General features: G+C 32.3%; 3 protein-coding genes across 4 annotated transcripts in view; 1 reads left to right on the forward strand and 2 right to left on the reverse strand.

Moving 5' to 3' along the window:
- The first annotated feature begins 2065 nt into the window (after positions 1–2065).
- Positions 2066–8264, forward strand: LOC138305909 (uncharacterized). The gene is made up of 4 exons (XM_069246185.1): positions 2066–2469; positions 3125–3257; positions 3490–3670; positions 3970–8264. Exons 1-4 carry the CDS (start codon positions 2158–2160, stop codon positions 4799–4801), a joined length of 1458 nt encoding a protein of 485 aa, XP_069102286.1. The 5' UTR covers positions 2066–2157; the 3' UTR covers positions 4802–8264.
- Positions 6152–10060, reverse strand: LOC138305908 (uncharacterized). Of its 2 annotated transcripts, none has more exons than XM_069246184.1 (7): positions 9607–10060; positions 9181–9320; positions 8738–8895; positions 8235–8402; positions 7535–7666; positions 7107–7299; positions 6152–6683 (listed from the first exon to the last, which is right to left on the reverse strand). In XM_069246184.1, exons 1-7 carry the CDS (start codon positions 10003–10005, stop codon positions 6152–6154), a joined length of 1722 nt encoding a protein of 573 aa, XP_069102285.1. In that variant the 5' UTR covers positions 10006–10060. The 2 variants fall into 2 exon arrangements, with proteins under 2 accessions (XP_069102285.1, XP_069102284.1); XM_069246183.1 differs by having other exon boundaries at positions 8202–8402.
- A 4720-nt stretch (positions 10061–14780) lies between these two features.
- Positions 14781–22468, reverse strand: part of LOC138306437 (inositol hexakisphosphate and diphosphoinositol-pentakisphosphate kinase 2-like) — a 96184-nt gene continuing 88496 nt past the window's right edge. Inside the window, 3 exon segments of the mRNA XM_069246898.1 lie at positions 14781–14994; positions 16921–16944; positions 21891–21971. Of these exon segments, the coding sequence (XP_069102999.1) occupies positions 14846–14994; positions 16921–16944; positions 21891–21971 (254 nt within the window). The 3' untranslated portion in view covers positions 14781–14845.

Here is a 22468-nt window from a genome sequence, read left to right on the forward strand (position 1 = left end):
TTTATTCTTTGTAAGATCCATCATTTGGCTTACCTTGAACCGGGCAGCTTAGCCACGTCTGTCTCCCAATCAGAAAACAACACTACCTATAGGACCTATATAGTCATTGAGAGAAAACGATATCAAATATAATTTATTATTAATGTTGATTCCATAACATCAAATGATCAACTGTCTGTTTTTTTATCAGAAAAGATGTGCTTTCAAAGTCATTGTGTTTGAAATTGTTTGTGTTGAAACAATGATAAGATAATGTTTTAAAGTATTACGTTTTATTTCTGCAACTTTTTGTTATTCATCCATATGTCAAAACAATTTACTATCAATATCTCAAGATATTTTTTTCATTAATGATATTACTTAAAGTTATATATTTTAAAAGCAGAATCATATAATATTTCATTTTCTGATTCACAAATTCACAAAAAAAAATTCAATCTTCCAGAGTTCACTTTACAAAGACAGTATGAGGCTAAAAGACTAGAAGACGTAGCCAAGAGGAGACAGGAATGTGAGGCCATGATACGAACAGGAAGTAATAATTGGTAAAATAATGGCGGAATCTGAACATGGCTATCTACGGATGGAAGACCAGGAAAACCGTCCAATCTTTGTTGTTGGTGACGATACCGCCTTCAGTCAGCTTTATATGGTAAAACTTACTGCTTAAATTCTGTAATTCTTAGCAGATCTTAATGTTTCACTATTAAATGGAGAAAAGAGCCAACACCGTCTTGTCTGTTGAAGTTCTGTAGGTTCCATGGTATACTTGACTTAAATACCTCTCACCTAGTTGGCTGGGTTAATGCTGGTACAGAGGTGAAAAAGTCAGGGGTTACTTCATTTACTTGTCAGATCACATTGGTTTTCTACGAGAATGTCAGATCACCTGAGTTTTCTACAAGGACTTTTTGTCTTTGGTTCCCTCCGTCTTTAAGATCACTCCCGGGCTTAGATCAAGATCATCCAAAGTTATATATTGCAATCAGTGTGAAAATATTTATTGTAAGTGAAGTTTTTTCTTTTCTATAAAATACACAGAAAATGTTTATAATTACAAGTTTGTAATGTATATAGTCAGTCCTGAAAGTGGCCATTTTAAACAGGTGGTCGTTATACAGAGGTGGCTTCTAAGACAAGTTGAATACTGTAAAGCTTTACACTAAGGGGGATGATTTATAGGGATCGTACAGCTGAGGAATTCTCATTGGAAAAATATTCTAGATTATCTCCCTTTAGTTTAAAGTTATGACTTCAATTCCACCATATATATCACATGGGAGAAATCTTTGAGGTTTGATTATAACCTGAGTCGAGACACCTGATTATAAAGACCAGTTTTTCTGCTGTCCTTGGGAAAAGACAGGTTTGGCTGTACTTTTGCAATTGGAGGGGTACAACTCACTTTTTCTTTCAACGCCCTCGCCCCCTATATATTTTACTGACCCTCTATGCAATAACTGATAATAACTAGACTATAATAGTATTCTGTTTTGTTTCTGTTCTTATAATACATTTTTATATTTTCGTAACTTTAGGTATTTGTTAAACTTGAGGTAATTTGTTGTCTTACCAAAAAAAGAAAAACCTAAACTTACAATTGTTACTACCCTACGATAATCCGGACACCTTCGTTCCCAGCCTAAACCGTCCGGATTACGAGTTTTCCGGACTGCCGAATTCCGTGTTCTTAGTCAATTAAATTGTCACGTACGAGTTACTCCCCTTGACCTTGTAATCGATGATAGGCTTTTATGTAATATACGTGTATCATAATTAATACTTCGTGTGTTATGTTTTATAGGTATTTTTATATCATTACGTTAAAAATATTGAATAAATGTATTTCTTCTTCAAAATACGAAACCTACACAATGGGGACAACCTACGTCACCGGAAAGTGATATCGGGCACACAAAAACAATGAAAAAAACGCCCCGCTTCAAGATAAAAATCGGCTGTGAAATTATGACATAAAATCAATGCATCTTCTAAACCTATCGTGCGTCAAAGACAGTGTATTGTTAGAGACTCTATGACCTATTTTTCCATATGACAGAATAGACCTTTTCACATTAACCGCGGTCCTGCTTTTCGCGCCTGCGCACAAACGCTTCCGGAAGGCATTCCAATGTTGTTTACATTAGTTACAAAAAGATGGTGAATCACTGTGTAGTTTACCGATGCTCTAATCGCCAAAACCAGGAGGCCAAAGAAAGAGGTGTAAGTTTTTTCCGTTTTCCGAAGGACTCGAGGAAAAGAAAGGCATGGGTAACTGCAGTAAATAGAGCAAATTGGTTGCCAAATGAGGAAAGTCGGATATGTTCTGAACATTTTCACGACGGGTGGCACAGTGACGAGCCATCAGACGAAAACTACCGGCCGACGATATTCTCGTATAAAGAAAAGACCCCGTCCGTGGCAGATCAGACGAGAACAGATAGACAGGCAAAGAGAAGCCTGCTGCAGGTAATATTTGTTATTTAGACATGAGTTCTGTTTAACATAAAACAGATTTAACAAATTGTGCACGTATGCGTATGCATGGTCAACTTAACCGCAGGAGCTTGACGTTCTGTGAATCATATATGGTATAAATATATAAAAAATATCCATATATCTAGAATATAGGGTATTTTTTATATATGTATACCATATATTATTCACAAAACGTCAAGCTTCTGTGACTTAACTGAAGGAGTCAAAGTGTGTTAAATGCTTTATTAAGGATTTCTGAAGTTCCATAGACTACAGTACTGTATATTATATATATATATGTTAACATATCATATTCAAATTATGTACATGATATGTACATCTGTTATGTGCAAATATCTTATCTGTAAAAGGAGCGGGTCGGTGTGGTTTGTACAGTTTTAATATGGTTTCTCAGCTGGTAACATGCTTCATTGGCTCAGTCGGTAGAGCCTTGGTTCTTCACACCAAAGACCCGGGTTCGATTCATGGTCGGAGCATTCAACAGCTGGAATCGTGTATATTTTTTCCTGTTCTACATATCTGAATTATGGTTTTTTTTAAATCTAAACATGAAAGCTGGGATTAATTTGTATGTTTTTATTATGAGCAATTTGTTCTATTTTAAAAGAAAGTATTTTTATTGTAGGAAATTAATGAGACAGAGTTTAAGAAAAGGCGTGAGGAGGAAAGCAATTATAACTTCAGCATGTTTTCCCACCACTACTGTAAGACACATCAAACGGTACAGCCAACTGAACCAAAGACTTTTGTTGATAAAGGTTTGTACTTATCTCACTTTTAAATTTGTTTGTTAACTTATAATCTAACCCACTAGGCATATATTAAACATAGCTATACATTTATTTTGTTTAAAGAACTGCAGACAAACTTTGTAGTGTCTCTATTCTAAACAAGAAATGTATGAACTCTGATTTTAGCACTATATCAATAAAAGTTCAATTGTCTATTTTTAAGTGAACGCTATTGCAATCTTCATTCCTTCATTTTTAGGAGTTCAGTGTGATCCTGATCCACTGTTTGAGGAAAACAGGAAACTGAAGAAAGAGCTGCAAAAGACCAAAGAACAAGTCCAGGAGTCCAAATGGGGGGTTCACAAGATACAAGATAATGATGAGAAGACACGTTTTTATACTGGGCTACCTACATTTACTGTCTTCTTGTGGCTGTTCAAGTATGTTGTCTTTATATGTAATATATATTATTACCATAATTGTGTTATACTGTATGTGCATATAAACTACACCCCAGAATGCTAGGGTGGATATATTATAAACTAATACTGAACCTTACTTTTGAGATGTACATTTCTTAGGTCAGTATCTATCAATGCATTTGTAGTTTCAGTAAAATTATTATGAAAAATAACCAAGGTTCATTCTTGTGTACTAATATGTTCCTCATGTTATCTTTGATTCAGTGAACTTGGTCAGCATGGTTATTTGAATAACATTAATAATGATTCTCTTGTAGTTTCCTTAAACCAAAGGCAGAGAAGATGAGGTACTGGGTAGGGCAGAAGTCCTCAAGTTTGGCAGACCGACAAAGACCATCTACTGGATCCTTGGAGCTTGTAGACCAACTGTTTGCTGTACTGATGAGGTTGCGGTTAGGTCTTTTAGTTGCTGATTTGTCGGATAGATTTCTCATATCAGAAGGAACTTTTTCAAAGTACTTTTCTACTTGGATTGTCTTTCTGCGGAAAGAACTAGATTTTTTGAATCCTTTTCCTTCACGAGATATCATTGATAGGATTATGCCAACTTCTTTTAGATTGAAATATCCCTCTGTCCGAGTAATAATCGATTGTACTGAAATTTTTATACAGCGTTCATCAAGTCTTCTTAATCAAAGTATGACATTTTCAAATTACAAGCATCATACCACTATCAAGTTTTTAGTAGGTATTACACCATCTGGTATTATTTCATTTATTTCTGATGGTTGGCCAGGAAAAACATCTGATCGTCAAATAACTATTGAATCAGGATTAATTGATTTACTTAATGAAAATGACAGCATCATGGCAGACAAAGGTTTTACAATAAGAGATGTATTAGAAAAAAAGAAATGTAAATTGAATATACCGCCTTTTAAAGGTGCTAGTGGACAGTTCTCCACAGATGAAGTTTTTGAGACACAAGAAATAGCATCATTGAGGATTCATGTTGAAAGGAGCATTGGGAGAGTAAAAAATTTCCATATTCTTGATGGAGTCATGCCACTTACTTTGCAACCATTATCAACACACATTTTTAAAGTCATCTGTTGGTTGACAAATTTTGACGTCCCTTTAGTAAATTAAGTACAGTATCTATGCCAATCATGACTTCAATGTGATCACTTATAGTAAAGCTTTGCTGGACCAATCATAATTAGCAATTGTTGGATTTTTTGTCCTAATAACTATGATACAAGAAATAAATGAACCTTTATTAAGTAGTTTTGTTGCAAAAGAAAAATACTTAAATATCATCAATTGTGTAATTTTAAATAACTTTTTGCAAAAAGCTTGTGTATAAATTCTTTTATTGAAAAAAAAAATCATTACACACTTTCATCCATCATAAAATTTTCACCTGTGGTGATCCCTGTTACTGCTACATTGATACAGACTTTTCAAGTTTTGTAAACAGGTTAAAGAATACTTTTGGTTTTGTATATGTAACTATTGTTTTATATTCAATTTATATTATTGGTCATTTAAAACCAACTGTCAGCACCTTCCAACTGGTCCACATGGGTTACAAAATCAAGATAAAGGCATTGACACCTTAACCACTAGTTGCTACTATGACCCAAGAGTTTTAGAAAATGGTCATACAAACAATGGACATAATGAGAAAAAGTACAAACTTTAAAACTAATTTATTTCTGTAATATTCATTTCTTTTTCATTCAAAAAAGATTTCATTTTCAATACATATTACAGAACATATTGAGCTCATTTATTGTCCCTTTACATAAATTAAATCCCTTTTGACTTCATACATACATGTACATGTAATAGTTCACTTTAAAGAAAAAGGGAATACAAAACAAACATATTGTAACTATTGAATACAATTAAAGACAGGTTTATTAAGTTTTTAAAAATTTGATATTCAATTACCAGGTACTTTAATTTGAAAGCATCAATTATATATGTGTACATATGTATGTACTTTCTGATCAAATTACAGTTAGGAATAATCATTTCTATGCAGCTGTTAATTAATGTTATGAGAATTCCACTACCGTCTGAGGTGTTCTTCCTAACTTGAATTGTAAAAATGAAACTGGTGAAGATCAAAATGATTTTTTTTAATCTTGGATCAACTCAAAACCTTACAATATTCTCTAAGGATCATTGCAGTATCATTTGAGAAAAGTTAAAGCTCCTCTCACCGGTGGTACAAAAGAAGGTTGAAATATACCATGTATTATCAAGGAAACTGTGACAACTTTTGTAAATAAGAATTAGTTCCAAATTTTTATAAAAAAGCTCAGTCTTCTTTGTGTGAAAAACATTAGGACCACTTTCTCACTAGGAAGGAGTGCCTTCACTCAGGCAACATTTTGAATGCCATAAAAAAATATGTCATCAATAGCCATCTTTATTATAATTATTCTCTACTTAGTATTGAACACATTGCTTTCTGAATATTACAAATAATTACTGGTAAAACACTGGGGAAATATGCTTAATATAAAATTCCACAAGTTTGGGCATCATTGCATTGACATAATCAATATCAAAATTAATTCTCTCAACAAAGATGTTGTTCTTTTGTGCACCTGTCCACACAACAAAGTCACAAAATGGCAAAGACATGATTGCCATTTCCCCCTGTACCTGGGAATAATACTTGTGTTTTCGCCTTAACTGTACCTCTTCCTCTACACACTCAAGGCAGAAGTCATTAATGTTCAAGGCAACAATATCCTGTACCTCCATTTGGTTAACCTTAATCCCCTTGACCGAGTATGGACATTTCACTTCCAACACCCCACTTCTGTCACCTTCAATTACTCTGCCATCACTGGATGCACCCAGAAATGAATGAGTTTCACACAATGTCAAGCCAGTATTTTCCACCTCGAAAGTGATGTTGGGGTTGACCATTTTCTGTAGGTGTGTGTACTGTTCTCTAGCCTTACTTTCACAGTCAATGCCCCACTGTACAGCAGGTGGTAGTGCATCATAGCTGAAGAATAAAGTGTAATTGATTCAGGTTTATACACCTATCCAATTTCATGAAGTTAAATTATCTCCCTTTGCCCCCATTTAGTTATTTTATTTGTTTTTGTTTCATGCCCTATTAAATATTAATACTCAGTTTCATTTAAGGACATGCCAGTTTTTGATGTGTGGTGGGAGACCAGTGTTTCAAGAGAATAATAACACTGAGCAATGCAAAGTGAGGGAGGAGTTAAATCAGTGCTACTTGTTTGTTGAAGTCAGACCATACTATAAATGGCTACTGAGGCTCCTGTGCATTAACCATAGATTTTAGTACACAAGCACTTGAAAATGAATGATCTATAAATTTACCAGAATTTAAGGAATGAAGGTAATTCTTATTGTAAACTTGCACGCACAATACATAATCCCTTGTGATAATATCTACCTGTCAAGATTTGATCCATTTAAGATCCTTTTTACTAAAGACTTTGGGTTGTCACCTGCACTCAAGACATCTCCAAATATGGAACTGGTCAGGCGGCCAATATGCAAGTCTTTCCACATCTGTGATACCCTCTGGTCTCTTGTATGATGCTCTATGAAACTGACCAGTTCTGCACTTATGCTCAACGAGGGTACTGTAATTCAGTAAAAATTTCATGTCAATTATGTCAATTGTACATGTACCGTACATATACCTGTCAACAACAAACTGTTATTATAGTATTGTTACTTGATCAGTGCACTAATTGATATGAATTGGTGTATATTTTAAAGTTATATTTGTAAATCAAAATATTATGGGCTTCAAGTTGTTATTTATTTAATTGAGTGGTTCTGATAAGGTTTTGTGATGTAAAGTTTTTGACTTACAATTTTCTTTACAGGCATTTGTAAACAGCATTTTTTCCATCTCCAGAAACATGGGGTCTATTGTGGAACTGACCTCCATTTCAATAGAAGCATCTGGGGCAGTGTCTGGTATATTCCACAAATGTGCTAACCCTAAAACAAAATTTTTATTTTTATTTGAGTCACTCTTGTTGTTAGCTTTGGTAAACAAAATTCCCTGGCTGTTTCACAGATGAAATATAGGAATGCTAAGCCATTCATTTTAAAGGTTATGATATAACTTCGAAGACTAGTAATTTTGTGTATAGATATTTCTTGGCAATATGCACATAAGATATTACCCAAAATATTGCTAATTTATTGTATAAATTAAGGTTTTCTACCTGTATTATTTTTTTTAATTTTGATTTTGTCTAGTCATGCAATTGTAAAATATTGAGGCCATTTAAGATTAATCTTTCGCTTTCCATGCAAAAACATTTCCCAGTGTGTATTGTCAGCACAAAAATACTAATTAAGATTCTTAATCAGTACTTTCTCACTTATCTAGAAACTAACAATATAACACTGAATTATCAGATTTTGACATCTCGAGAAATGAAGAAGTGCAATTATTAGTTTTAATTGGCCTTAATTGATGTAATACAATAAGATACTTCAATGCATAATATTTATTATCATAAGTTACTGTTATTGTTACTGTTGTTTTGTTGATATATACCAGTATTTGGAAATACAGCTTTTAAATCTGTCAAGTGCTTTAGTGTTCTTTCAACATCATTGCCACGGGTTGATGTATGTCTCGGGTCAAATGCTGACATGCAAGGCAGCGCACTGCTGTCATCTGTTTGCACAGGATCCATGCTTGCAGGCATCAATGTTGGTTTTCCTGTGAAGTTAAAAAAGGTCATTAAAGGCTATGTTTTAAGAATCCATACAATATCTTCTGGTATATCCTGTGTTAAACTGTGTACAATTACCACTGTACCAGTATACATGTATAGGGTGGATTTCTTATAGGATTCTATGATCCATTAAAGGCCCACTACCTTTCCGAAACGACTTTTAATTTTTAAAATGGGAAAGTAAAACGAGATCGATAATTTTACACATGCAATTATTATAAGCATGTGAAATAAAAGACTATCGTAGTACAATATTTAATATTTCAAAATGATCGAACTTGAGTTTTTAATAGATTGTTTTTTTTTTAATTAGTCATACCTGTTTTCAGTTCACTCATTGGCTTTGGTTTAACAGAATGGCGAGGGATATTCCATTCGCACAGCCTGGAAGTTGAACTGCATGTATCAGTTGTTGCACTTGTTGCATTGCTTAAGGCAAACAGCATACTCCCCATATGACTGCATGTCTGTGCTAAACTGGAATCATATCAAACACTTTTTAATAACTTAACTAAATTAAAATAAAACAAATAGCATATTCCTAGTAGAAACTAAATCAACATTTCTGCAGTTTACATGTCCTCTTTGATAAACTTTATAGCAAATATTTCAAGTTCCTTTTGCTTTTCAACAGAATGCATTATTTAATTTGAATTTCATCATAAAGCAAACCAATATTTACAAATATTAACATAACCTCATGTCAGCTTTTAAAACCAATAATTTTGGAATTCCCATTTTTGTCCTTAGATCAATGCTTACCCAACAGGACACTGACAGTATCCATAATCTATGGAAGCAGAGCTAGCTCCTGTGCTGGACAGACACACATATACATCATAGACATGCTTCTTCATAGATGCTTGACAGGTTCCTTTGATGTATATGACTTTATCGGTCACCTATAAGAAAGAATAAAGACTATTTAGTATACACGGACCAAACAAGGGCATTAGTGGATTTGCATATAGAATACCATACTGTATAGAGTTTAAAACTTTTAACATACTAGAGAGCAAGCCATGCATATACAAATGTATATTCATGAAACTATAGTCAGAGTTAACTTTTAACACATAACCAGGAAGCTCATACCATAAAAAAAAGAACAATATATCGCCTTTGGCAGACTATGAAATGGGAATACGAAAAATAATTATGCCTACGTTAACAGTTACAGTACTGTACCTTTGCTGTGCCTATAACATTCACATCTCCTGCGCTGAAGTGCTTCACAGCTCTATCCAGACCCTTAAAATTGCTCACACATTCGCCACTGTCCCTCCTACGGGCCACCATAAAGTCATATATGTCACTAAAAGTAACCACAGGGTATTGCGCATCTTTGACATATGTGACCTGGTTGAATGGGGGTAAACTTTCCTCACGGGACACTGGTGTCTGTATCGATATCTCATCAGTTGATCTGTTGACTACTGGCGTTAATACAGAAACAGGAGCTTTACATGATATCAGGTCGTTGATCAGATCAGCTTTTTTCTTCTTTAGTACGTCAACTCCATATTCTGCAGCTAACGACCTCAATACGGCGACGCTCAGTTTGTTCAAATGTTCGCGGCTCGCCATATTGTTTATAAGTTGTCAAGAAATGCGGAAGTATAAGTTGCCTTCCGGAAGCGTTTGTGCGCAGTGCGAAATAACCGTGAAAAGGTCTATGTTTCCGTTAGGCTTATGTCACTGAAAATCCCTGTTATGGTATTTGAGCGTTATGTCACCGTTTCACATATAGCGATTATGCCTACTTCATCGTGCTTGAGCCTAACATCCGTTCTTCAAAAAACCGTGTAAAATATCTGGAACTACGTTTGTGCGCATGTGCGGACCAGGGTAGCTTTAATTGTCAGGCGCCTTTGGGCATTATCAAATTGATATTTTTAAATCTCAGTATGAATTTCCCTAAAATCATAACAATGGATATCGTTTGTGCGCATGTGCGGAAATAAGTTGGTTGTATCGCACTATAGATTACATTCAGTGATCAAGTACAAATTGCCATACAGTAGAACGATATTGCTGAATTTTTTGTTGTATCTTTTAATTTAATAACGTCGTTGTTGGTGACACAATTTAAAAAGTTTTTTTTAAAGCGTACAATCTCCTATAACTTTTGTAATATCGGCTGTACATTAGGTCGAAAAGTCGTAGAATTTTCAACTTATTTAATATATACTGCCAAGCCTGGCCGTAATGTTGTTTTACAACAATTACGTTGTACACGGAATATAATTATTATTCTATTTAAAGAACAGAGTAATTTTTTCATTGGAGACTTTTAGACGAGAATTCAATGTATTCACCGTTCAATATACACAATTATATAGGTATGATAGGAACAGTACTTTTCCACTTTGAAAGGTCTAGTATCAGAAATTTCATTCGCCTTATGTTCTGTTAATATTTTTTAAACAATTATTACCTGCCATTTTATGCATAAAGGAATAAATATCTGATTCTTCAAGTCTTTATAATGAAGTTATGAACTGGTTATATTTCTTACATGATATAGCCCCCCCATTTGCGAATGGCCTAAAGTATTTGATTCTGGTGATGGTAAATTGATTTTGAAAATTATGCCAATATATTAGAATCAGGTAGCTTTTCTAGATTCATACTGAGCTGTCATCAAACCAAATGCTGATGTCAAGAACATGTTATTTTCATTTCAATATAATAAGACAAATGATTAGTGATTATTCCTATGATACGATATTGCCATATATCATGACTAATTGTACATAGGTTTATAAGACATCGAAATTTTTGTAGTTTGAATTGTACCATTTCATTATTTCTTTCAGATGCCTGAGGAAATGGAAACCTGGTTACAGTGGGTATTTATACAGTCCATTGGACATTATAATGGGTGTTAGCTGTTTTCTAACATTGAGCCCTGCAAACAACGATTTTGCGAATTCGTATTCTAATTGTATATAATTATCACACTTTAATATAAGATGCTTGCTGATACGATTTTATAAGAACACAGTCGAAGCGATTTTTTACCTGAATAAAGTATCTCCTTATCTCGCCACTTGTGTTATTATGTCTGCAAGAAACAAGTTTCCACGTAATTAAGGATCAGTATATTCCACAAGGCTAACATTATATTAGACGCCAGTATGACTCGTAATTAGGATGTTGATTTTGGTTACAATTTGTCCTAGATGCTCCATTTATGTTCATGTGTTCACAATGCGACCTCCGTAGTAGAATCATAAAATAGTGGCTACGTTGATTAATTGACCGTTTAGGGTAATCTAACTGAGGTAAATAATGAGTATGAAAATATAAACACTGTCGCCCCCCCCCAGGGGAAAAAAAAAAAAAAAAAAAAAATTGAAATATTTTCACGGAATATTGCCGTATATTTATAAAATGTGTTATTGTGAAATTTCACTATTTCTAGGATTGGCCTCCCCTATATTTGCTGAGATATTCTTATACCATTTACACTTGCATAGGCTTGGTCACTATACGCTAATAACATAGCCGAATTTTGTTTACCATAACTGGTTGTTAACATTTGAAAACTTGCGTAAGCAAATGTTCTGTGCAACGTAAAAGGGACTACTTTTTTAAAAAAGAAACACATGGCTTTTGTTTACATTTTTGAGTGATCAGCAACATTACGTGTATAGTATTGTTGTTTTTCATAGAATTTTGGAAAAATGTAAACAATATATACATGTTTTTATATTTATATATGATTCAAAACAATTTTTAATTAACAATTGTATAAAGAAATGGAAAAATATCCCGACCCGGGGCGACGTGCTTTCATTTTTGTTAATAAATGATGGGTGTCAAATGTAAACATTCCTCTGTGCCTATGTTCGTCCTACGATCGAGCCTTTGGGTTGGACAGGGTGTGAGACGCTCTGATAGAGGTCAGTTATAAATATATCCTCTTGTCTTTGTTCTTTGAGTATTTAATCATGTGTATTATAAAACATGCATCGCTAATAATCCACCGTGTTGACAGTTCCGGCGTCACCACAAAATACATTGTATTCCATTGCGTAACACAAGTGAATTTGTTTCATCTATCGATGGCGATATGGATCAAAGCGTAGATAGATGATAATCACATGTCTCCCAAGGACTGTAAATATCGTCTTCAAGTCAGACGACATCTCAAACACATTAAGCTACTTGAAAATCGGTGCGTTTACAACTTCGGCAAACTAAAGTGTGTAAGCGTGCGTCACGCTTCGTCTCGCTGCACAATAACGGTCACCGAGTTCGCACACATGTGGCCGTGTACAAATTCTTTATGTTATTACGCTATATATTAACTTTTAGCAAAATTGAATTATATATTTAAAGTTCTGATCTGATTAAATAAAATTATCTCTGAAATTTTACTTTGTTTGTCATGTTTATTTTACACTAAAATTATTGAATACTTTTTTGTCCGTCGAGGGCGATGAAAAATTCTACCTTACGTGAAGCGTCATCATTCGCTGTTCAATTGAGTAAGCTCCTTCCCACTTTTTGACCGACTTTTATTGAATAATTATCGTTTACTGTTCAAAGGACCGATATTTATAGCACTAAATCTAATAAATAAAAAAGTGGAGTGAGTGTAAATATAGGATTGGATTTCGTTTATATGTTATCCATGCTTAGCTATGGAGCACATTCCTCTAACCCGTATACTATTCAATATCGGGCGCTTAACGCGCCCCATTAGAATACTATATCTTAGGAGGAATTGCTCCATACAATCCGATGTTTACCATACACAACCGAACATCCACTCGCTCCAATTAGGTGCTCATGACACCAAAAGGGCACGTGCATGTTATACGTTATTAATTCATCCTTTTCCAATTTCATGAGTGTCCAGGTTGATGCTCTTTCATCCACATTGGAATTAAAAACAGAAATCAAACCAGCTAGAATTATCATCCCAAAATTTTGTGCTGAGGTGAAAAAAGTTGAGAAACGAGTTGCATGGTTAGCGGCGTAGTCATGATAGCAAAATCACATTTCAATATATTTTGTCTGAGAGAAATTATGTGCGAGGAACGAGTGGTGAGTAGAGGCGTAACACTCCCAAGTTTGTTGTCGTATTTTTTATCAACAACAAAGCGTAGAAATCGCACATGTGGTACGTGTCTATAAAAATTAAAGTAAGACTTTCCAGCTCGAAGAATCGTTCTAAGTGTACGATATAAATAGTAGACATATAATTGTGCTTGTTAAACTGCAAGCGCGGTTAATATATTCTGAATGGTCGAGAGATCCTTTGCTTTATCACTGCCATCAAGACATCCAATTGGAACAATAGTAGACAACTAACACAGTTCCGTGAGCAAGAACATTTTAGCAGTCATGCCAAAATTTAATATACGTACGAAAATAGAAGCATACAACTCGTTTCATTACGACAATTACCTTTATATATAGTCATTGTGCATTTTTTATTTGGACTAATTAAATCCTAACCGTTCTGCGTTCTTTACGCTCTAATGCCCAAATTGGTTGAATATAACAAGTTAATTGAATTATGCTTTGTGACTGAAAAGAAATTATCACGTCACCATTCCGCGGAATAAATGGCCAACCCATCAACTAGAGTAATTGCAACAGAAACACTTAAATGTTTCAGTAAATACCATATTATCAAAAATAACATATAAAAACTCGACACTTTACTGGATAATTCGCAAGGAGTGAATTTATAAGGTCCAAAAACATGTTCGCGTCACAATCGAAAAATCTAAGAAAATCTATTTATTAGATTAGTATATGGTCAATATATTATTTAGTTTATTTAAACCTTGAAGTGCTTGCTAATTTGACAAAGTAATACAATCTCAAAAACAGTTTCTAAAGGTCCGTTTTTAAGATTTTTCAAAATTTGGGTCACGAGTTTACAATTAATTCACAACAACCCGTTACGCTCAAGCGTTATTACCCCTGTTAAAGTGTTAACTTAAGAAAATCATTTCGACAGAGAAAAACATAAAACGCACTATTGTACATACTTTCGTAACAGTCACTGTTGTATAGTACTTGAATCAGCTGTTATCCATCTTGTCAGTTTAAAACATATTGTAGAAGGGTGTGTTTGTTGGTGGGGGGGGTTTAAATTTTATATACATATGAAGGGGGGGGTGGGGACAGTGGGATTTTATTAAATTTTTGTATATAAAGAAAGATGTAATTTATATTTGCACATGACGGAGCATGTTGATAAACACATAAATAAAAACGCTCAGACAGATCCCTTCTGAAAAAAAAGAAAAAGGAAGACGCTAGTGATTGAAGACACAAGTGTCATAAATAAACTAGTAAGATTACAAACAAGGGAGATAAGTGATACAGATTCTATTTTATACTAAAATATATAAAGCAATAGGAGAATATACGATGTGCAGGAGAAATCTAGAAATTAGAATTAGGGGATATAATTATGAAGGGGAGACGACTCCGGAAGTTTACCTTTAAGACTATCAGTTCCAAGGCAAAAGATGCTTGACCAGGATCGCCGATGGTGGTCACTGGCCAAAGGGAGATGGACGGTCAGGTAATGACGTTCTATCAAAGCTGTAACAACAAGAACATGCAGACTACAGACAACAACAACAACACAGGCCCCGATCTCTCGAAATAGACTCCATTAAAAAACAGACTAAAGTTTTGGACACATATAACTGTAATCCAACTTTCTTTTGCATGCAATTTACTTCCGTGACTTTCGCAATCCAAGTAAATTCGTGAAAGTTCATCTTCGCGAATTTGTTATGAAATCGAAATAGCGAAATATAGTAGCCGCAAAAGAAAATTGGTTTATAGTATATGAATATGAAGAAGTCACACAAGTTTGTACTTGAATGTGTCGGACTGTCGAAAAATGGTAATTGTTATCTATTAGAACAGAATCAGATAGAGTATTTTTTTCAGTATCAGAAGTTACTTATTTTACATTATTACCATCATTGAGAAGTATGAACGTCTTATCTTACTTCAGAATAAAAGTATAAAAAATAACCATTTGCATCCCCCAACAAAAATCATAGCACTATATGGCACGTGGATGCACAGATCACAAAAGCAAAACATTTTTTTCTTCAATTGATATGTATACATAATTATATAAGATTAAACATCAATTAATGCCAAAATAATAACTATTGTTTATGTTCTGTCGGCGATAGAGCATGCTTAAGACATCGTGTTCTGTTTCGAGAGACCAGAACATCTACAGACAATATCTGGTTTTACTGATGAACTATTTGTATGATTATAAACTTTAACTTTTCATCACATTTGTCATCTAAAATATCTCTCTGCATCATAAATTTTCTATAAAAAATCTACTTTTCTTAATTAATATTGCAGAAGCCTGATGTCTATAAAGCCTCTATGTCCATGTTAGTTTTTACTAATCTGAAAAAAATAACTTTAAAAATGTGTTTTTGCAAAGCCTAAGCGAAATACACAGTCCGTCTAAAGTTATGTTACAAATATTCATATGTAAATTTAAGTTAACGTTTTTAATACAAGCATCAGTATATATTTTTTATCAACTTATTTATCTTCTATTTTTTTTTAGTTTTCTAGGAGATAAATTGCCAGCAAATTTTAACATTTGTAACAGAACAAAGGAGGGCAGTGTACATCACAATAGATTTATTTCCAATGAAAATTATTGAAAACAGAATTCATTCTTCTTGAAATAATTTCATTCTTCTTGAAATAATTTTTTTTCAAAATTTGTCCAAATACTAGTCCTCCATAGATTTTTCATTATAGTTTTAATTTTCATTAACAGCATTAGAAATCAGATTTTTATGTGACAAATAAATTTTGCAGTGTTAAAAACAATAATCTACATAAATTGCAGTGTTAAAAACAATAATTACAGAATGGATTTCACATCGACTGACAGTTACGCATTGCTGTTATAATTCATAGTTTGCGTTGCGTTTGCACAGTGCTGGTGTCTTTGGTGTCAATATACAGAAAAATATAACATGTGTTCCAATCAATAATCTAAATGCTATTTTTTTCTCTAAATGTGAATATCTACAACCGAACAGACAGTGAAAACAAAGTGTGTCAAATTGTTTTGTTTGTTTAAAATTAAAAAAAAAATATCAAAAAGTGAAAAAAAAACCCAAATAGGTTAATATCATATACTTGCCAAATTATATTTCATTTCTATTTACATCAAATATTCTAAAGCTTTTCAATTTACAAAAAAGAGAGAATATTCTTTTATGGTTCATAGGCAATTCTTATTTAAGTATGAACTTTCTATTTCCTACGTTCATTGTAATTCAAATCAATTCAATTCATTTGAATTTTCAAAGCATGAAATTCCATGACCACGTTCAAGAAGTTGGCAAGTAAAAACAAAAGGTAATCAAGTTAACAATATAACAGCAAAATAAATAACAAAACTTAACATAAAACGAAACTGAACATATCGCTTATAATGAAAAATTACTAATAACTAGGTCAGCTTACTTTCAGGTCCTACATATTCTTCTTCTGTGAAAATAATCAATATGAAAAATATTGGTATTTTTCATATTTTGCGAGATTCACTTCTAATTAAATACAATAAATTGAAGAATGCCTTAAAAAGTATTTGTCTTTAAAATAATTTGTTTTCACCTACTGATTAGTCGTTCCTTCCATAATGACTAATATCAATATTAATTTAAAACAAATAAACAAACGGTTTTAGCGTTCTATTATCGTACTTCAACACTACCACATGGAAGCTTGCAAAGTGATAATTTTCAAATCCAAACAATTGATATCAAGGTGGTTAACTTCAGAACCAAACAAATCACATGATTTGTCTACATTGAAAACAAGGGATTTTCAAATGTTGATAAATGACACCTCCATATCTATTAGGCACAACAAAGCACACTGATTGAACGTTTTTCTCTGTGTTTTCATTTACTAAGGATTGAACAGTTTGTCAATGTTTTCAAATACTAAAACTGAGCTTTTTTCCCATTGTTTTCATTTACTTTTCATTTACTAATTATTCAACATTTTTCTCAGTTTTTCATTTCTAAGAATTGAACATTTTTCTCATTATTTTTATTTATTAAGGATTGCACGTTTTTCTCAGTGTTATCATTTACTAGGATTGAACATTTTCTCACTGTTTTCATTTACTGAGAACTGAATATTTTTCTGGGTTTTTATTTACTAAGTATTGAACATTTTTTTCTCACAGTTTTTACTTACTAAAGATTGAAAATTGTTCACAGTTTTGATTTACTAAGGATTGAACATTTTTTCCCACAGTTTTTTACTTACTAAAGATTGAAATTTGTTCACAGTTTTGATTTACTAAGGATTGAACATTTTTTCCCACAGTTTTTACTTATTAATGATTGAAAATTGTTCACAGTTTTGATTTACTAAGGATTGAACATTTTTTCTCACAGTTTTTACTTACTAAAGATTGAAAATTGTTCACAGTTTTGATTTACTAAGGATTGAACATTTTTTCCCACAGTTTTTACTTACTAAAGATTGAAAATTGTTCACAGTTTTGATTTACTAAGGATTGAACATTTTTTCCCACAGTTTTTACTTACTAAAGATTGAAAATTGTTCACAGTTTTGATTTACTAAGGATTGAACATTTTTTCCCACAGTTTTTACTTACTAAAGATAGAAAATTTTTCTCACTGTTTTGATGTACTTAGGATTGAACATTTTTTCTCATTTTTCATGTATTATTACAAAAAATATATATTTATAATAGTATCGGTACAAGTAAAATGAAAAATACTAATGATATTTATGATATGCAAAATGCATCATGTGAATAATATTTGAAGGGAATTATATGAAATTACAACTACTTACATGTACATCATTTTGTGTGTGTGTTGTTATATTGAAAAAAGTAAGTTTCTAATTCTTCTCTGCATGTTTAAACTTTAGGTAAAGAGTTTATGGACATAAAGCCAACGTTCTCAACTTCTTTACACAGGGACACACTGACTAACCCAAGTTTGCCAGTTGATGAAATATGATTTATATCCAATTAGTTAGACTGGGATGGAAGTGGAATGTCTAACACTAACACTACTAGGCTACAGAATGGAATCTACGTGTGGATGGTAAGTAGTAGTCATAAGACAATGTCACTAAATTATCATTTAGGAATTTTACATATACATATATATTTGCAGTTTGTTTTCCCCACATAAAACCAAGAAATTGGCACAATTGACTATCTCTGTATATAACGACCACTTCCCTGGTGTTGGAAAAAGCCAATTTCAACAGAATTTGACCCGTGTGTAAAACTGATTGGTAGAAAAAGACCATATTTTATTTTGTAATTTAATGATGTGCTGTAAAGATATAGATTTTGGATGTGGAGTTCCCATATGTGACAGAGAATATCAAACAAATAGATATATGCATCCTCTAAACTTCATAAGGGTCTCAACAGTTTGAATGGATATAACTATTAGTTTTCACGTTCTAACATGCATTTATTTCCATGACATCTACAAATAGATCATTCAGAAAAGAATGTACTTCGTAAACTAATTTCCTTATACAATTCGTTTATATTTTGTATTCAAGGAAAAACAGGTTAGTGGCAATAAATACAAAGGAAAAATACTATTATAATAACATTTACATGCATCCTGTCTAAGCATAGCAATGCAAGTCATGGTCTTTCCAATGCTGGCACATATGCTCAAAGGGCATTAACTCTTCAAAGGGCCATAACTCTTGTCAAAATAAAGAAGAGAATGGCTCCTTCCAATGTATGACTCTTTCAAAAAGAGTATGTCTCTTTCTAATGTATAGTTAGATAGTCATAACTCTTTCTAAAAGATAATGGATCCATCTAACATATGATCAAAGGATTTTGCCATAAAGAAAACGAAAATGGCTCTATCAGGCATCTGATTAAAGTGCCACAACTCTTACCAGCACCACTCATTTTAAAGCAAACGGCAGGGATACTATGTGGAGTGATAGTATTATAACTTATTGGGTTATTATCTATTCTTATTTTTCCTTTAAAAGGGAATTAATATTCAAACAATATGTTCTTATTTTGAATTAATATTCAAACAATATGTTCTTATTTTTCCTTTAAAAAGGAATTACCTTACATACAATATGTTCTTATTTTTCTTTTAAAAGGGAACTTACATACAATATGTTCTTGTTTTTCCTTTAAAAGTATGAGTATCATTTTCGATTCATACAAATCACAAGTTATATACTAAATAAATACCTACAAGTTAAGTACTATAAACATACAACATGCATCTACTGGTAAAAATAATTGAAGAAGACCCAGAAAAAAAACTCAAAATGTCATAAATACAGTACAGAAGGATATCAATAGCCCATCAAAATGATCATACACATCAACATATGGGGAAAATAATAAAATATATTGTACATAAATATTAACATAATTTATAAACAAGTGAAATTTATATCTGGTAGTGTATCCAAAGTTAAAACATTTTTATAGTGAAATTGTTAATTAAATTCATATTCATATTATTTAAAATAATTATAATTTAATATTTACTTTCCTAATATGTAATTTAATGACATAAATGTTATTCTTTAATTATTATATATACAGTAGAACATGTGGTTTCTATGCGAGTTCTTTTAAGGCTATAAATGCTGTTTTTTTATTTCCTGAACAAGTCAGAATATCCATCCTGCACACAACAGAGTTTAGATGTATAGATTTGTATTGTTAGTGACATACAAAGCAAAAGGTAGTGTATCTCATCGCCACACAGGGGTCTCCAAATATATACACAGGGGTGTACGATCTAAAAAGGGAAGGTCTCTAGTCAGGCTGATCAAGTGGCTGAGGTACCACAACGGGGTTCGATTTTCAGATTGTATATAACTCTAGAGATTCTAGGTCACATCCTCCATTTTACTTTTATCCAGGGCAATAAAAATGATTAATAAAATTCAATACAGTTTTATACTTATCAGAAAAAAAGATAAGTTTTTGAGTTACCAAATTATTAGATTTTACTGCAGATTGTACACCCCAGTGTATTTAAATTTTAGAGACCCCTGTGTGACATTGGAAGGCAGGCATTACAAGATCTAGTGTATCAAGTCAGACTCACTGGGGTACATGATGCAAGCCATCTCATCATAGCTGTGGTGCCCTATGTGAATTTCAATATACAGAACACAAAACTAAAAGGTCAAATTATTTACATATGCAAAACTGAAAGGTCATTTTTTTTATTTATGCAAAACTGAAAGGTCAAATTCTCTACATATGCAAAAATAAAAGGTCAATTTCTTTACATATGCAAAACTACAAGGTCAAATTCTTTACTTATGCAAAATTGAAAGGTCAAATTCTTAACATATGCAAAATTAAAGGTCAAATTATTTACATATGCAAAAATGAAAGGTCAAATTCTTTCCTTATGCAAAACTGAAAGGTCAAATTCTTTACATATGCAAAACTAAAAGGTCAAATTCTTTACATATGCAAAACTTCCAAGATCAAATTATTCACAAGCAAAAAATTACAAATTCAAATTATTTACATATGCAAAACTAAGAGGTTAATTTAAAAATAAAGAATCAAATTAACTAAAAAGTTTATTTAACTAACAGCTTAAATGTACAGAATGCAAAACCAGAAAATGTCAGTTTAACAAACATGGTGAACTTAACAGAAGGCAAAGTACTGTACAGTTGTTAAATGTGGGTTTAAAATTTCGAGATTTTTTAATTTGTTCTGGGTAATCTTTATGGCCTTTGGAAGTGTCATTTATATGACAGGATGACAGGCTATAATATGTAGAACCATGATTTTAATTAAATTCATGAGTTATCAAACAAAATTTGGATGAATCTGTGAATTCAGTGAAATTAAAAACCCCTGTAAATATTAGCAACTATACAGTAGACAGTCAAATTACAAATATAAAATAGACAAAATATTCATTTCTGAATAAAAGGAGTCGAATAAGTTCTGAAATCGTAGAATTTTGAAAAGATCTAATATCAACACAATATTACTACAATACTTAGCATGCCACAAGGCCATAAATTATGTTCCATTTCATAAATCTATTAATTGGTGAATAAAATTAAAAAAAGATTTTGCAGCTTAATTGCAATAAATAAATCTTCAAACTTTTATATGATTTTTATTTCATTGATTCCTGTTTCAGTCCCCAATGTTGAATGATATGAAAGTTCTGCTAACTTCAAAATGTATTGTAAAGAAAACTGAATAATATAAATCACAGTATAAATCAATGGTAAATCTCATATAATCACACAAAAAAACCCACAAAAATAAATATGACAAAAAGGGGATATTCAATATCTATACAATATGTAAATATTTAATTGGATGACAATAATTGACGAAATAAAGAAAATCAAGGGAGTTAATTCATCAAGGGAGATAACTCAAACACACTTACCAGTATGTTCTTTTACTTCAGGATGCTTATCCTCCAAACTTCGACTTCGTTTTTCTTCAAAACTTTGGGAGCGAACTGGTTCTGTAACAGCATGTGATTATATTTAAATAAAACATGTGCATCAACGTCATCTGTGGTTCAAATGTTTAATTTTCAAAATCATCTGTGGTTAAGATGTTTGATTTCAAAATTATCTGTGGTTAAGATGTTTAATTTTCAAAAACATCTGTGGTTAAGATGTTTGATTTCAAAATTATCTGTGGTTAAGATGTGTAATTTTCAAAATCTGTGGTGAAGATGTTTGATTTAAAATTATCTGTGGTTAAGATGTTTAATTTTCAAAATCATCTGTGGTTAAGATGTTTAATTTCAAAGTTATCTTTTGTTAAGATGTTTAATGAAATACTCCTGATGTATCATAAAAGTGTAATTTAGAAATATTGAAGCAAAATTAATTTGTTTTCTATTCAACATAGGTCTGACCCCTAAAAACTCCAGTCTGTGCAGTAATACGTACTGTGATTAAGCACTTGAATATGACACTAAGAAATTCAAATCCATACATTTTGAAATTTCAA

This window comes from Argopecten irradians, chromosome 13, assembly GCF_041381155.1.
Source record: "Argopecten irradians isolate NY chromosome 13, Ai_NY, whole genome shotgun sequence".
NCBI lineage: Eukaryota > Metazoa > Mollusca > Bivalvia > Pectinida > Pectinidae > Argopecten > Argopecten irradians.

Coding starts and splice junctions, on each gene's coding strand:
- LOC138305908 (XM_069246183.1), bottom strand. CDS start 10,005: ATGGCGAGCCGCGAACATTTGAACAAACTGAGCGTCGCCGTATTGAGG. Junction 7,300..7,534: donor AAATGCCTGTAAAGAAAATT/GTAAGTCAAAAA, acceptor ACTGAATTACAG/TACCCTCGTTGAGCATAAGT. Junction 6,684..7,106: donor AATGGATCAAATCTTGACAG/GTAGATATTATC, acceptor TTTATTCTTCAG/CTATGATGCACTACCACCTG.
- LOC138305909 (XM_069246185.1), top strand. CDS start 2,158: ATGGTGAATCACTGTGTAGTTTACCGATGCTCTAATCGCCAAAACCAG. Junction 2,470..3,124: donor CAAAGAGAAGCCTGCTGCAG/GTAATATTTGTT, acceptor TTTTTATTGTAG/GAAATTAATGAGACAGAGTT. Junction 3,258..3,489: donor AAAGACTTTTGTTGATAAAG/GTTTGTACTTAT, acceptor CTTCATTTTTAG/GAGTTCAGTGTGATCCTGAT.